General features: G+C 41.8%; 1 protein-coding gene across 4 annotated transcripts in view; it reads left to right on the top strand.

The window, feature by feature from the left end:
• The window catches only part of RBM6 (RNA binding motif protein 6), a 111,070-nt gene that overhangs the window by 85,670 nt on the left and 11,719 nt on the right, over positions 1 to 13,681 (top strand). For all 4 annotated transcript variants that reach the window (XM_046657201.1, XM_046657228.1, XM_046657219.1 and 1 more), the window contains exons 7-12: positions 3,066 to 3,140; positions 9,039 to 9,099; positions 10,919 to 11,194; positions 11,607 to 11,767; positions 12,785 to 12,882; positions 13,562 to 13,604. In XM_046657201.1, the coding sequence (XP_046513157.1) occupies positions 3,066 to 3,140; positions 9,039 to 9,099; positions 10,919 to 11,194; positions 11,607 to 11,767; positions 12,785 to 12,882; positions 13,562 to 13,604 (714 nt within the window). The remainder of the gene's footprint in view (positions 1 to 3,065; positions 3,141 to 9,038; positions 9,100 to 10,918; positions 11,195 to 11,606; positions 11,768 to 12,784; positions 12,883 to 13,561; positions 13,605 to 13,681) is intronic.

The raw sequence follows: 13,681 nt of genomic DNA, 5'->3' as shown, positions 1-13,681 counted from the left end.
CATCTGTGCCCATCTTCCTCCATTTTATATGTGGGGCACCTACCACAGCATGGCTTGATGAGTGGTGCGTTAGGTCTGCACCCAGGATCTGAACCAGCGAAACCCAGGCTGCCGAAGCAGAGTGCCCAAACTTAACCGCTACACCACCAGGCCAGCCACCATTTCGTATTCTTTAGCAGTGATCTCTGGCAGCCTTATGTCTAGCCATGTGCAGGTTGAAAAAAGGGCTGCCTTAGTTGTAGAGGACTCTGGGGCATAAGAAATCATTGCCTTTGTAATACATGAGGTGAAGGTAATCTTCTCAAAGTTGATAGACTGATGAGTATTCCTGGCGGAGGAATCCTAGACAGAAAATCATCCACTGCTCCTGGAATGGCATATTTGTTACCTGAGAAGTATAGAGTGCTCCTCACCTTAGAAATTCCTGAATCTACTGATGCCTCCAAGTGGTGATATCAGAGTTTGCGATTGACTGCAAATCACAGGAGTGCCTTGTTCTGATGGCACTGTTCACTGTTCTTATGGCAGCCCCACACATTTTATGGACTCAGTGTACAGATATACACTATGACAGCAATCCCTCCCTCCAGAGCCACCGTGGGTTAGGCACTGCAGTCTTCCAGGCATAGTTGGGTCCAATCAGTCTTTTGTTCATTCCACAGCCGCTTATTAAGTTCCTTTTCTGTACCAAGTACTGTGCTTGGTACTGATAATAAAAGGCCAGCAAGATTTAGCCTGGACTCTAAGATTTGGCCCAGCAATTGACAACTAACACTAAGTGCTATCATAAAGAGAGAGATTCAGACATGCAGTGACCATTCCCTAAGAAAGCTTAAGCTTTCAGTAGATTGAAATGGTTTGTGAAATATTGCTGTCTGACAAGCAAGTGAGATGAAGTGACTGACTATTTCACCCTGTCTGGTCTCGCCTACTGATTCTAGTCTTTTTCTGGCACTTAGGGCTCAAAATACATTTATTGAGCCCTCACTATATTCCCTGCTAAACTCTTTACATGTATTAATTTACTTAATCTTTAACCACCTTATGAAGTAGGTACTGGTATTCCTACTTTACAAATGAGGAAACTGAAACACAGAGAAGTTAAGGACCTTGCTGAAGGTCATGGAGTGGTGGCAGGATTCAGATTTAGAGAACCTGACCAAGAGTCCATGTTCTCTTTTTTTTTTTTAAAGATTTTATTTTTTTTCCTTTTTCTCCCCAAAGCCCCCCAGTACATAGTTGTATATTCTTCGTTGTGGGTCCTTCTAGTTGTGGCATGTGGGTCGCTGCCTCAGCGTGGTTTGATGAGCAGTGCTGTGTCCGCGCCCAGGATTCGAACCAACAGAACACTGGGCTGCCTGCAGCGGAGCGCACGAACTTAACCACTCGGCCACGGGGCCAGCCTCAAGAGTCCATGTTCTTAAGTGATGTGATACGCTACCTCTGGGTGAAAGGGTACCATCTTGACCAACCTCCTGTATGGTTAGAGCTTGGCAGAGTGGTATTCTCCAGACCCTCCTTACCTCCAGAACTTTTCTCTTTCCTGGATTGGCTCCTGAGGGCAAAATGCCTATCCCTAATACTAAGCAGGAGTTGGTGAATGCAGTAAAAGATCCCTTATCTACAGCCCCAGATGGGAATCTGGCCCTGCCTTTCACCAGCTGGGTGACCTTGCATCTCTGAGCATGTTTCCTCATCTGTAAAGTGGAGTAATGTTACTTCGTGGGATCATTTAAGGGGTTGAATAAGATAACATTCTTGTTTCTAGCTCTAAGTAAGCACCTAAATGTTAGCAAATTTTTATCATCATTTTCCTCCAGCCTGAAGAACAAGTCAGGAAACAATTTTTCAGTGACCAGATTCTAGGACCTAAATAGGCAGGCAGTTTTCCTTTGATTTTGACAAGACAATAATTTTATTCTGTGTATTTCTCTTGACTCTCTTGGTGTGAAAAGCAGAGAGGTAAAGCATTATTTGACAGATGTATGGATTCAAGCAAGAAACTGAGGTCCAATTGCAAAGAAATGCCTTGTATAACTCAGAGCCCTGTCTGAGGAGACACAGAGGACCCTAGAGGGCGGAGAATGAACACAGCGCAGGGGCTAGTTCCAGAGTCGCATCCTCGGTTAGTTCACTTACAAGTGTGGGTGAGGGTCTGTCAGTAGGCAGAGATTTGTTTTCCCTCTGCTCTAACACATATCTGCTGGCTAGTGTTTATTAAACGAACTTATTTTTTCTTAATGTGAAATAGAATTTGTGACTTGTCCAAAATGCAAAGGCCAAGGAGCTCTGTAATTGCAGGCTTGTTGAGCCCCTTTCCCCACCTGTTCCGGTGCCAGACTTTCCTACACTGTTTATTTGCCAATGGTTGCTCCTCAGATCTCATGGCCAGCTCACTGTAGGCTCCAAGCCAGAGTGATGCTGCTGCCACTGATACCACCATCACCACTGCTGCCATCACCAGCCATTCAGTTTCCTGCTATAGGATGTGACCTGCCGTGAAACTTTTACCTTCTTCCTTTCTCCCTGTCTTCAGCGTTGTACCTCTTTCTCCTGGTGCTTTTGCCATGCAGCCAGAGTTCCAAACAAAGTTTTTGGGCACCCAAGTTAAGAGCCCTTACTACCTCTCCAAGGAGATTTGAGTTAGCCGTGGAAAAGCTAATTGAGAGGGCTCCTGTGTCTCTGTGCTGCAGAAGGAAGAGTTGCTTCTTGATAGTGTGCTAGCTTCTGAGTCAGATGGGGAACTTGCTGGGACTCAAATGAGAGCGCACTACATGACCTCTGGAGGAGGTGACTGAGTCTAACCTGCCCAAGGACAGCACCCCAACCCACAGGAGCCAAGGCCGAAGACTGATTTCACCTCCCACTCCCTTTACCTAAGCTTATGCTTGCTCTGCCACACTGCCCCAAATCTGTGGCTTAAAACAACCATTTCCTTTTGTCAATGAATAAGCTCACTTTTTGTACAGTGTTTCAGCTTGGGGACTGGAAAGGCTCTCTGTGCCTTCCTGTCTCTCCATTTCTCCAAGAGTTGATGTTAATGGCTTCTGTCTTTGTCTTTACAGGGAATTCTAACGATCCATGAAAAAGAGGTCACCCTCGAGTATGTATCAAGCCTGGATTTTTGGTACTGCAAACAGGTAAGTGCCAAGAATCCCTTTCCTTAGAAAAATAAGGATCTGGCATCACAACTCCTCCATGTCTCCACGAATGCTACCTAGTAGCATACATTGCCAAGGGCAAAGCTCTTCTTCCTTGGTTCACTTCAGATGAACTAGAGGGCAGGGCAGGTCATCCATAACTTCTGCTTCGCAGCTGCTGCCCCAGCCATAGAGGGTTCTGGGCCTGCAATTGGAGACATTTTCCCAAGGACATATGCCATGCTTTCTGTTCATCATGAACTGAAAGAATTTAACAGTCCCTTGATTTATAACCTCTTCCCAGTTATCCTTCTTGGGAGTGATTACAGGGGAATTGGTGTTTGGAAAGGTGGATTTAGAGATGCTGATTTTGTGGGAGGTGTATGTTTTTTGGATATTTAAGGGTTTCCAGTGATGTAGAACTTCAGGTACCATGGCGTTTTACCTCTGTTAAACTCCATATTCTTCTAGAATGGCATATTTAAAGATTTTAGGCCATACTCTTATTAGAAGTCCAGTTTGATTTCAGATGAACATGAAAATATAATTCTCATTTTTCATTGCTACTAATTTCAAAAATAATTATGAAAAATTTATAGTTTGTGAACCATAATTCATTAAAAGTATTATAGAACTTGATAAAACTCAGTGAAAACTTTAGCTTGACATTTTGTTTTTATTTTTATTTTTTAAGATTTTATTTTTCCTTTTTTTCCCCAAAGCCCCCCAGTACATAGTTGTATGTTTTGTAGTTATGGGTCCTTCTAGTTGTGGCGTATGGGATGCTGCCTCAGCATGGCTTGATGAGTAGTGCCATGTCCGCATCCAGGATCCAAACTGGCGAAACCCTGGGCCGCCACAGTGGAGCACAAACTTAACCACTCAGCCACAGGGCTGGCCCCTACTTGACATTTTATTAATCTCAGTGAAATGCAATTTGCCTAGCTGTGTTAATCCTTAACCAAAGTGCTCATATTTCATGTATATACTACCTTAAGGTGTCAATTTAGGAATACATTTAACTTTTTAAAAAATTGTTGTAAAATGCACATAACGTTAAATTTACCATTTTAAAGCATATAATTCAGTGGCATTAAGTGTATTCACAATGTTGTGTAACCGTCAACACTGTCTAGTTCTATAACTTTTTCATTACTCCAAAAGGAAACCCCATATCTATTAAGCAGCTACTTCCATTCCTCTATCCCTCAGTTCCTGGAAACTACTGATCTACTTTCTACCTCTATGGATTTGCCTATTCTGAACATTACATATAGGCAGAATCATACAATCTGTGACCTTTTGTGTCTATCTTCTTTCACTTAGCATGTTTTCAAGGTTCATCCATGTTGTAGCCTGTATCAGTTCTTCATTCTTCTTCTTCCTTTTTTTTTTTTTTTTTTTTTTTGGTGAGGAAGATTGGCCCTGAGCTAACATCTGTACCAGTCTTCCTCCATTTTGTTTTGAATGTGGGACGCTGCCACAGCATGGCTTGAACAGCAATGTGTGGGTCCGTGCCCAGAATCTGAAGCTGTGAAGCCTGGGCCACCAAAACAGAGTGTGCAAACCTAACCACTGTGCCACCAGGCTGGCCCCAATACTTCATTATTTTTATGGCTGAATAATATATGGCTGTACCACATTTTGTTTATCCATTCATTAGTTGAGGGATATTTAGGGTGTTTCTACTTCTTGGCTGTTGTGAATAAGACTGCTATGAACATTCATGTACAAGTTTTTGTTTGAACATCTGTTTTTAATTCTTTTGAGTATATACTGAGAAGCAGAAATTGTTGGGTCATAGGGTACTTTTACGTTTTAACTCTTAGAGGAACCACCAAACAGTTTTCCACAGACAGCAGCTGCAGCGTTTTACATTCCCATCAGCAACATATGAGGGTAATTTCTCAGCAGTTTCTCCACATCCTTGCCAGCATTTGTTATTTTCCATTTTTTTGATAATAGCCATCCTAGTGGGTGTGAAATAGTATCTCATTAGGGTTTTGATTTGCATTTCCCTAATGACTAATGATGCTGAGCATTTATTCATATGATTGTTGCCACTTGTATGTCTTCTTTGGAGAAATGTTTATTCAAGTCCTTTGTGGCTGGCCCCATGGCATAGTGGTTAAGTTCAGCGTGCTCTGCTTTGGTGGCCCTATACCGCTTGTTTGCAGGTTCAGATCCCGGGCGCAGTCCTACATGACTCTTCAGCTATGCTGTGGCAGCGTCCCACATACAAAATAGAGGAAGATTGGCCCAGATGTTAGCTTGGCAAATCTTCCTCAGCAAAAAAAACCCAGAAAGTCCTTTGCCCATTTTTAATTGGGATGTTTGTCATTTTGTTGTTAAGTTTTAAAAGTTTTTTATATTCTAGATATTAATCCCTTATCAGATAGTGATTTGCCAATGTTTTCTCCCATTCCGTGTGTTATCTTTCACTTTATTGATAATGTCCTTTGATGCACAAAAGTTTTAATTTTGATAAAGTCCAATTCACCTGTTTTTTCTTTTATTGCTTGTCCTTTGGTGTCATGAAACCATTGCCAAACTAAAGTCATGAAGCTTTACCCCTGTGTTTTCTTCTAAGAATTTTATAGTTTTGGCTTTTATATTTAGATCTTTGATCTATTTTGAAATTATTTTTGTTTATGGTGTGAGGTAAAGGTCCAACTTCATTCTTTGGCATGTGGATATCACCTGTCACAGCACCATTTGTTGAATTAACTGTTCTTTCCCCATTGAATGGTCTTGGTACCTTTATTGGAAATCAATTAGCCATAGAGCTATAGGTTTATTTCTATAACTTTCTATTTTATTCTCTTGGACTATGTTTTTGTCCTTATGCCAGTACCAGACTGTTTTGATTATGGTAGCTCTGTAGTAAGTTTTGAAATCAGGAAATGTGAGTCCTTCAACTTTGTTCTTCTTTTGCAAAATTCTTTTGGCTGGGGCCGGCCCCATGGCCGAGTGGTTAAATTCACGCACTGCAGGGTTTTGCCAGTTTGGATCCTGGGTGCAGACATGGCACTGCTCGTCAGGCCTTACTGAGGTGGCATCCCACATGCCACACCTAGAAGGACTCAAAACTAAAAATATACAACTATATACCAGGGGGCTTTGGGGAGAAAAAGGAAAAAATAAAATCTTGGAAAAAAAAAATTATTTTGGCTATGCAGGGTTTCTTGCAATTCCACATAAATTTGAGGATCACCTTTCCATTTTTGCAAAAATGTCATTAAAATTTTGATAATGTTTAACTTTTTTTTTTTTTTTTTGAGGAAGATTAGCCCTGAGCTAACATCTGCTGCCAGTCCTCCTCTTTTTGCTGAGGAAGACTGACTCTGAGCTAATATCCGTGCCCATCTTTCTCTACTTCATATGTGGGATGCCTACCACAGCATGCTTGCCAAGTGGTGCCATGTCCACACCTAGGATCCGAACTGACGAACCCCAGGCCACCAAAGCAGAACGTGTGCACTTAACCGCTGCGCCACCAGGCTGGCCCCAACATTTAACATTTTAATAGTGATTGCCTCTACATCTTGGGATTGTTGGTGATTTTTCCCCCATCTCTCTTATACTTTACATATCAGCTATAATGCACATATATCGTTTCTTTCATAATTGGAGATGGAGGGAGCTAGCATTAAAGGGAAATTTTTGAAGTCTATTTTCTGTTAACTGGCAGGAAACAAATGGTACTATCTGATGTCAGAATTATACAGCTATTGGGGCTGGCCCCGTGGCTGAGTGGTTAAGTTTGCGTGCTCCGCTTCGTGGTTTTGCTGGTTGGGATCCTGGGCGCGGACATGGCACTGCTCATCAAGCCATGCTGAGGCAGCATCCCACATGCCACAATTAGAAGGACCCACAACTAAAAATATACAACTATGTACTGGGGGGCTTTGGAGAGAAAAAGGAAAAGTAAAATCTTTAAAGAAAGAAAGAATTATACAGCTATTGCCAAGACTCTTGCTTGAAAGAACAGAATGGCTTGGTTACATTGTCTCCTAAAATGACAGGCTACTTGCTTAGCTGTCTTGGGGATACTTTGTAATTTCTGTGCTTTTTTGGAAGGGTTGAGTTACCAACCCTGCATATGTGACCTTTGACTTGCTGTAGAATGTGCTGACTTTTTAAAAAATATTCATAGAAATATTATTCATAATAGCCAAAAAGTGAAAACAACCCAAATGTCCATTAACTGCTGAATGGGTAAACAAAATGTGGTATAGCTGTACAATGGGATCCTATTTGGCAATAAAAAGGAATAAGGTACTGATACGTGCTGTAACATGGATGAGCCTCAAAAAAACTATGCTGGACACAAAAAGACCATATATCACAATTCCATGGGACTAGGGGTGAGAATGGGAAATGACTCCACTAGGTTTGTTAGGGGATGATAAAAATGTTCTAAAGTTAGATTATGGTGGTGGTTGCACTCTACATATACTAGAAATCATTGAATCGCACACTTAAAACAGGTGAATTTTATGGTATTTAAATTATATCTACCAAGGCTAAGATCCTGACTCTGCCACTTACAGCTCTGCTGTAATAATAAATAGTCCCCAAATCCCAGTGGCTTAAATTGACAAACATATCTTCAGTCACATTACATGTCGGGGGCTATGGGTCATTGCTGTTGTTCTGCTCTCTGGCTTCTCATTCTGGGACCCAGTTTGAAGGAGCAGTCCCCGTGTGGCAGTGCTGTTCTCCTGGCTAAGGGAAAGAACAAGAGGCTCATGCGCGCAAGCATTGGCTCTTAAAGCTTCTGCCAGACCTGTGTAGGTCACGTTCACTCACACTTCATTGACCAAAGCAAGACATGTGGCCAAGGCTGACAGTGCAGAGGTGAAGGGTGCTCACCATGCCGGGAGGCACCACTGTCACTTGACAATGGGCAGAGCTGTGTGTATGATCTGCTTATAGAGAGAGAACAAGGAAATAATCAATTATAATTACCTTACTCAAGTGACTTAACCTCTCCAGGCCTCAGTTTTATCACCCACAAAATGGGGAGATAATAGTTGTCTAGATCAATAAGTGATGACATGTAAAGTCCTGGTTCATGGCATGTGCTGTTTAATCATTAGCCACTCCTGCTGCTATTATTATTGTTTTCTCCTGCATCTGGCATACTCTTACTCTATAACGCCCTACTCAAATAACATCCTCTTCATGGTTCCTGCTCTTTGGTTTCCTGCCAGTCAACTCTGCCCTCATAGCGCTTGGAAACTCAGTGGCAAAAGTTCAGGGGCTTTGGGGTTGGGCAGTCTGCTCACCTTTTTTTTCGTAGGTTCAGACAAAAAGAACTACATTCACATTGCAAAGTGTCTCTTCCCTTGTTCTGGGCTAGTGAATGTTCCTTTTCCTTTTGACATCCTCAAAATAGCTATTAGAGGCACTACCAATATGTCTTCCTTTACCTTCCTTTGCCCTTTTTTAAATCAGTGTTTGAAAAAGGGGTTGATAATTGAATTCTTCCCAGTTCCAACCAAACTGAATGGGACTCTCATAATCAGTTCTGGACCAAATTTTGGGTGCACACTGTGAATGACAACAGCTTTGGGGCAATAGTATCCTATAAACCATTTAACAGTCCAGCTTTCTTAGTTAAATGTAATTGTTATAGAAATCCTTGTCCAGGGTAAAGGCATTTGGGCTGCTCTGAAGTCCAGATGCCCTGTTAGAAGGCAGCTCTCAGGTAGCCGCTCACCAGATGCTGTCTGCCAGCTCTGATGAGTTGGTGGACATCAGACCCTTAGGCTTTATGGTGGGTTGGGATATGGCTTATTTCTTTCATTTTTGGCAGATATTACTGTGTTGGATATACATAAGGTTTTTAAAAATGTTTTTGGTCAAATTGAATTCTTTCTTTTTCCCTTGCAGTGTAAGGCCAACACTGGTGGACACCGATCTTCATGTTCATTCTGCAAGTGCCCAAGGGAAGGTGAGTGGTAGTGGAGGTAGTGCTTATGGTGGTTTTTATTTTCTGCACTGAGTAAAACAAGTTTCGTGCTTTCTTTGTCTTTAAAGAGTGGTCATCACCAAATACAAGTTGATCTGTAAAGCTCTTTAAAGTGCAATGTGATATCTAACTTCATGTGACCTGTTAGTGGACGATTTTGGATCTCAGAGTTCCACCAGGGGAAAGAAATGGGTTGCCAGCTCCTCAGACTGAGGTGGCTAAGTGGGCAGCTGACTAGAAGTCAGTAGTAGTATTATTTAGAATACATTTAAGGATGTTAGGTTGAAACAGAGACTCTGTGGCATTAGTCCATGTGACCCTCCATCCCCCGCTTCTCTGAAGTTATTGGGCATCATTCGTTAGCAGTATTATTTTCTCATTTATACTCTATCTAAATATTTCAGGATCTTCAACAGAAAAACATTTGTTAAAGTAATAGTAAACATATAAAGAAGAGAAAACAATCAGGATTGAAGTACACATTATTTTTATAGAGGAATAAACCTACCAGCAGCTCAATCACTTGACTTTAAAGTAAATTTCTCCAGAGAACTCTTAGGTAGACAACCTTAAAGAATCTATCAAAGGCATCTGTAACAACAGTCCGATAGCAATGACTATTATATGCCTGTTTCCGATATTATCCCTTAAGGAAAGCTAGGGCATGACCATAAAATACAGTTCAGTGCAGGGATCCAGGTAGCCTCTGAAGAACCTGTTTGTTCCAAGGTTACACCTTAGTATACCTACAAATAGTTTCTTAGCTGAGCTTTTGGCCTCTGGTGGAGATTCTGCTCTCTAGTGAGGGCTGCGAAGCACGTGTTCTGAAAATCTTTGGAGGAAGACTCTACATGCCCTAGAGACCAAACCAATGTATGGGAAGGTAAGTAAACAACTGAGATTTTTAACCTGTTGTAGTACTTCAGATTAGGCAAAATTGTGGGAGTTTTTTCCCCTCAAGAAAGCCTTCTTTCTTAGTCTAGTCTAACAAATGAATAGATGATTTATAAAATGATTGGGCACCATACCTCCAAGATTGCTGAAACAACATTAACCTGGAAACATACAAAGCAGGTGTTCACTAGTTGCCTGTCGCTACTATTAAGTATTCTTTGTTTCTCCCATAGAACGTCTCTTTTTGAGCCACATAACTTCCAGTGAATCCTCCAAGAATGAATTAATTGCAAAAATATATCCCTAAATAACTGGACAAATTATCCTGTTGTAGAAAGAGATTTGGAATTAATCATTTATATTTTGAAGGACTTTTGCCCATTATAATTATTTGCATATAAATGAGCTGTATGCAGGTAGGTCTATTCTTAGCTTTGTGGGAGTGGAGGGGGCCTGTGGTCTTACAGAATTTGAGACAGCTGTCTTAGTACCATAACAATGGAAGAAGCAGGGCTCCTAGACATACGCATTTGGGATATATGTTTCTACCAAACCTCTAGCAAGGGCCATATCTTTGGTAATTTTGTCCCCATATCTGTTATCATTGGTTGTAATAGTGAAGTCCAGGGTGTCATGAAGGATTTCTTAAATTGAAATGTTTGGAAAGTGATAGAAAACTCATAAGATTAAATTGTTTAAATACTTGGATAATTTCTTCTGTGAACTCTTTCGTGTGCTCTCTCATTAGCCTGGCTTAAAGTCTTATCAGAAGACTATTTTGTAGGTATTTCTGAGATTATTAATAGCATTTCAATATGAGTATTTGGTGGCAGGTAAGGAGGAATCACAGCCGTAGTGCTTTTCAGATAAAACCTGCTGGAGATTCTTTCTGTTTCTGTTCCTGTAGTGACAGAGGCCAAGCAAGAATTAATAACCTACCCTCAGCCTCAGAAAACATCCATACCAACACCATCAGAAAAACAACCCAGCCAGCCCCTAAGGTCAGCTGATAAAGAACCTGAACACAAGAAGCGGGAAGAAGGCCAAGAACAACGCTTGGGACATCAAAAGAGAGAAGCAGAAAGGTATCTGCCTCCTTCTCGAAGGGAAGGGCTCACCTTCCGAAGAGACCGAGAAAAGGAGCCATGGTCTGGGGAGACACGCCAGGATGGGGAGAGCAAAAGTAAGTGGTTTATCAGGGCACGTACCAGACTGTAACCATCACAGTTGGAGCATATATGGCCTGTGCTGTGGCTAGGGACCAGCTGCTTTCCACATCCTAGTAAAACTGCCCAGCCTGACTGTAGAGACTATTGTTTTCTGCAGGCCTTGCTGTACTAGTTGAAGGAATCTACATCCTCCAAATAGCAAGTTGCGATTCAAATGCACCAAGGCATAACTTTAGATTTCTAAGTATTGGTAAAGCAAAGTATGAAGTATTTGACTAGCATTTCTTTATAGAATCAGCCTTGCTAGAGCAGAGTAGCATCTGCAGTCATCTACAGTAAAAAACAACAATCAGGCTCTGAGGACTTCTTCAAAAATTAACCTTTCTCTTTCCTTGCTTCTCTCCCAATTGTGCTTGGTTTGTTCAGCAATCATGCTAAAACGCATCTATCGTTCCACTCCACCTGAGGTGATAGTGGAAGTGCTGGAGCCCTATGTCCGCCTTACTACTGCCAATGTCCGTATCATCAAGAACAGAACTGGCCCCATGGGCCACACCTATGGCTTTATTGACCTCGACTCCCATGCGGTGAGTTTCCCGCCCCTTGGAATGGACTAGGGACACCTGGCTATAGCAACCTCAAGAAGGTTTGAAAGACTATCATTGGAATTCTCGTGTGCTCTCTGGTGTCATAACCCCTCTTGTTCTTTCCTTTGGGTTTAATGTTCATTCAGATGACATGACTGCCCTTGAAAGTTAGAACGCTAAGTGGTTTTCTAGATCCATTTTTATAGCATTTATAATTTCCAGTTAAAATAAAGTGAGAACTTAGTCACTTGTGAAGAATCTGAGTACCGAACTTTTCAAAATTTTAGTGAATTTTCTGATTTCTTAAATTTGTTTTGCCCAGCCACAGATGGTTTTATATTTGATGGTAACAGGACATTTCCTGTTTTTCCTCAAATTGTTGCTGTAAGAGATTCTTGTGGCTTGAATTTCTAGTTGTGGGGCCCTTTTCTATGGAAGTAATGTGAAGATAATGAAAATTGTTGGGATTTTTTGCTCAAAAATCACAAGGGACTTTGTAAATTAGATTTGATGTGATGACAGTTGTAGCCTAAAAGAAGAGGATTTGAATTTCTGAAATTTATACCGGAAACTGGCGTCTACTCTGACCACTGTTCTGAGCAACCTTTCATTAAAAGTTGCCTGTTTTGGGGCCGGCCCCGTGGCTGAGTGGTTGAATTTGAGCACTCCGCTTCGGTGGCTCAGGGTTTCGCCAGTGTGAATCCTGGGCGCAGACATGGTACCACTCGTCAGGCCATGCTGAGGCAGCATCCCACGTGCCACAACTGGAAGGACCCACGGCTAAAAATACACAACTATGTACCGGGGGGCTTTGGGGAGAAAAAAATAAAATAAAATCTTTAACAAAAAAAAAAAAGAGTTGCCTATTTTGCCAGTGTGCTCTTCCTATTACAGTTAATGACCAGAACATAATATTTAGTAAATTTTTATTTTGAGAAGGAAAATCCATGTTCAGTTCTCTTTCAAAGGACGTGGCCATTTCTCTCTTTTGGTTCAAATGTATCCTTGGTTCCCCAGGAAGCTCTTCGTGTAGTGAAGATCTTGCAGAACCTTGATCCACCATTTAGCATTGATGGGAAGATGGTAGCTGTAAACCTGGCCACTGGAAAACGAAGGTAAAGCAGAGGGGTAGGGCTACTTTGTGCTTCCCCAACTCAAGTTTTTGGGAGAAAACTCCTGTTTCTGGCTAGAGAGACAGAGATAGTAAGACATGATGCCTCCCCAGTGTGGGTTGTTTCAAGTATGTATATCTGTATCTTCTTTTTCTGAAGCTTTCCTTATTCTGATTCTAAATTTTTTTTTTTCTTAAATTGTAGTACTAGGTACTTCAGTCCTTTCCCTCTTGACTGCCTGGTATCTTTGGATCTGACGGATGGTACAGTCTTGGATGTACAGAAAAATCTTGATACTTCCTTGCCCCTTGTAATCCTAAGAAAATGCTGTCATGACTTCCCACATAGCACTGAGAAATCTAATTCCTCTTTATTCCTTCACTCATCTTGACCTCGGAGTGGTGACTGAGAAATGGCTTCATCAGAGCAGCAGGCTTACAGGGATGGGACAGATCTTGCTCTAGCACCCTCAACTCAATTGCTGTTTTGCTCCAGCAGACAGCTTTGTAAGAGTTCCACTGCTCCTCCCTTCAGGAGTCTCTGCACCACCAGGCCTGCTTGCTGTCTGGGTTGGTTCCTTTCTCTGCAAAATGGGGAGAAGAGTTTCTCAGCAACTCTATAGGATTAGACACTCCTCAGGTGGCTTTTGTAGCAGGCTCGTGACATGTATTGTTTGTTGCAGAAATGATTCTGGGGACCACTCTGACCACATGCACTACTATCAGGTAGGCCTCAGCAGGTGGGGCGTGCTCTTGGTAAAATCCTCAAGTGACTGAAAGAGTGATCTTGAATTCTCTCCAAT

Source organism: Equus quagga, chromosome 1 (genome assembly GCF_021613505.1).
Source record: "Equus quagga isolate Etosha38 chromosome 1, UCLA_HA_Equagga_1.0, whole genome shotgun sequence".
In the NCBI taxonomy this organism is placed as follows: domain Eukaryota; kingdom Metazoa; phylum Chordata; class Mammalia; order Perissodactyla; family Equidae; genus Equus; species Equus quagga.
This window is presented reverse-complemented; position numbering and strand designations above follow the sequence as displayed.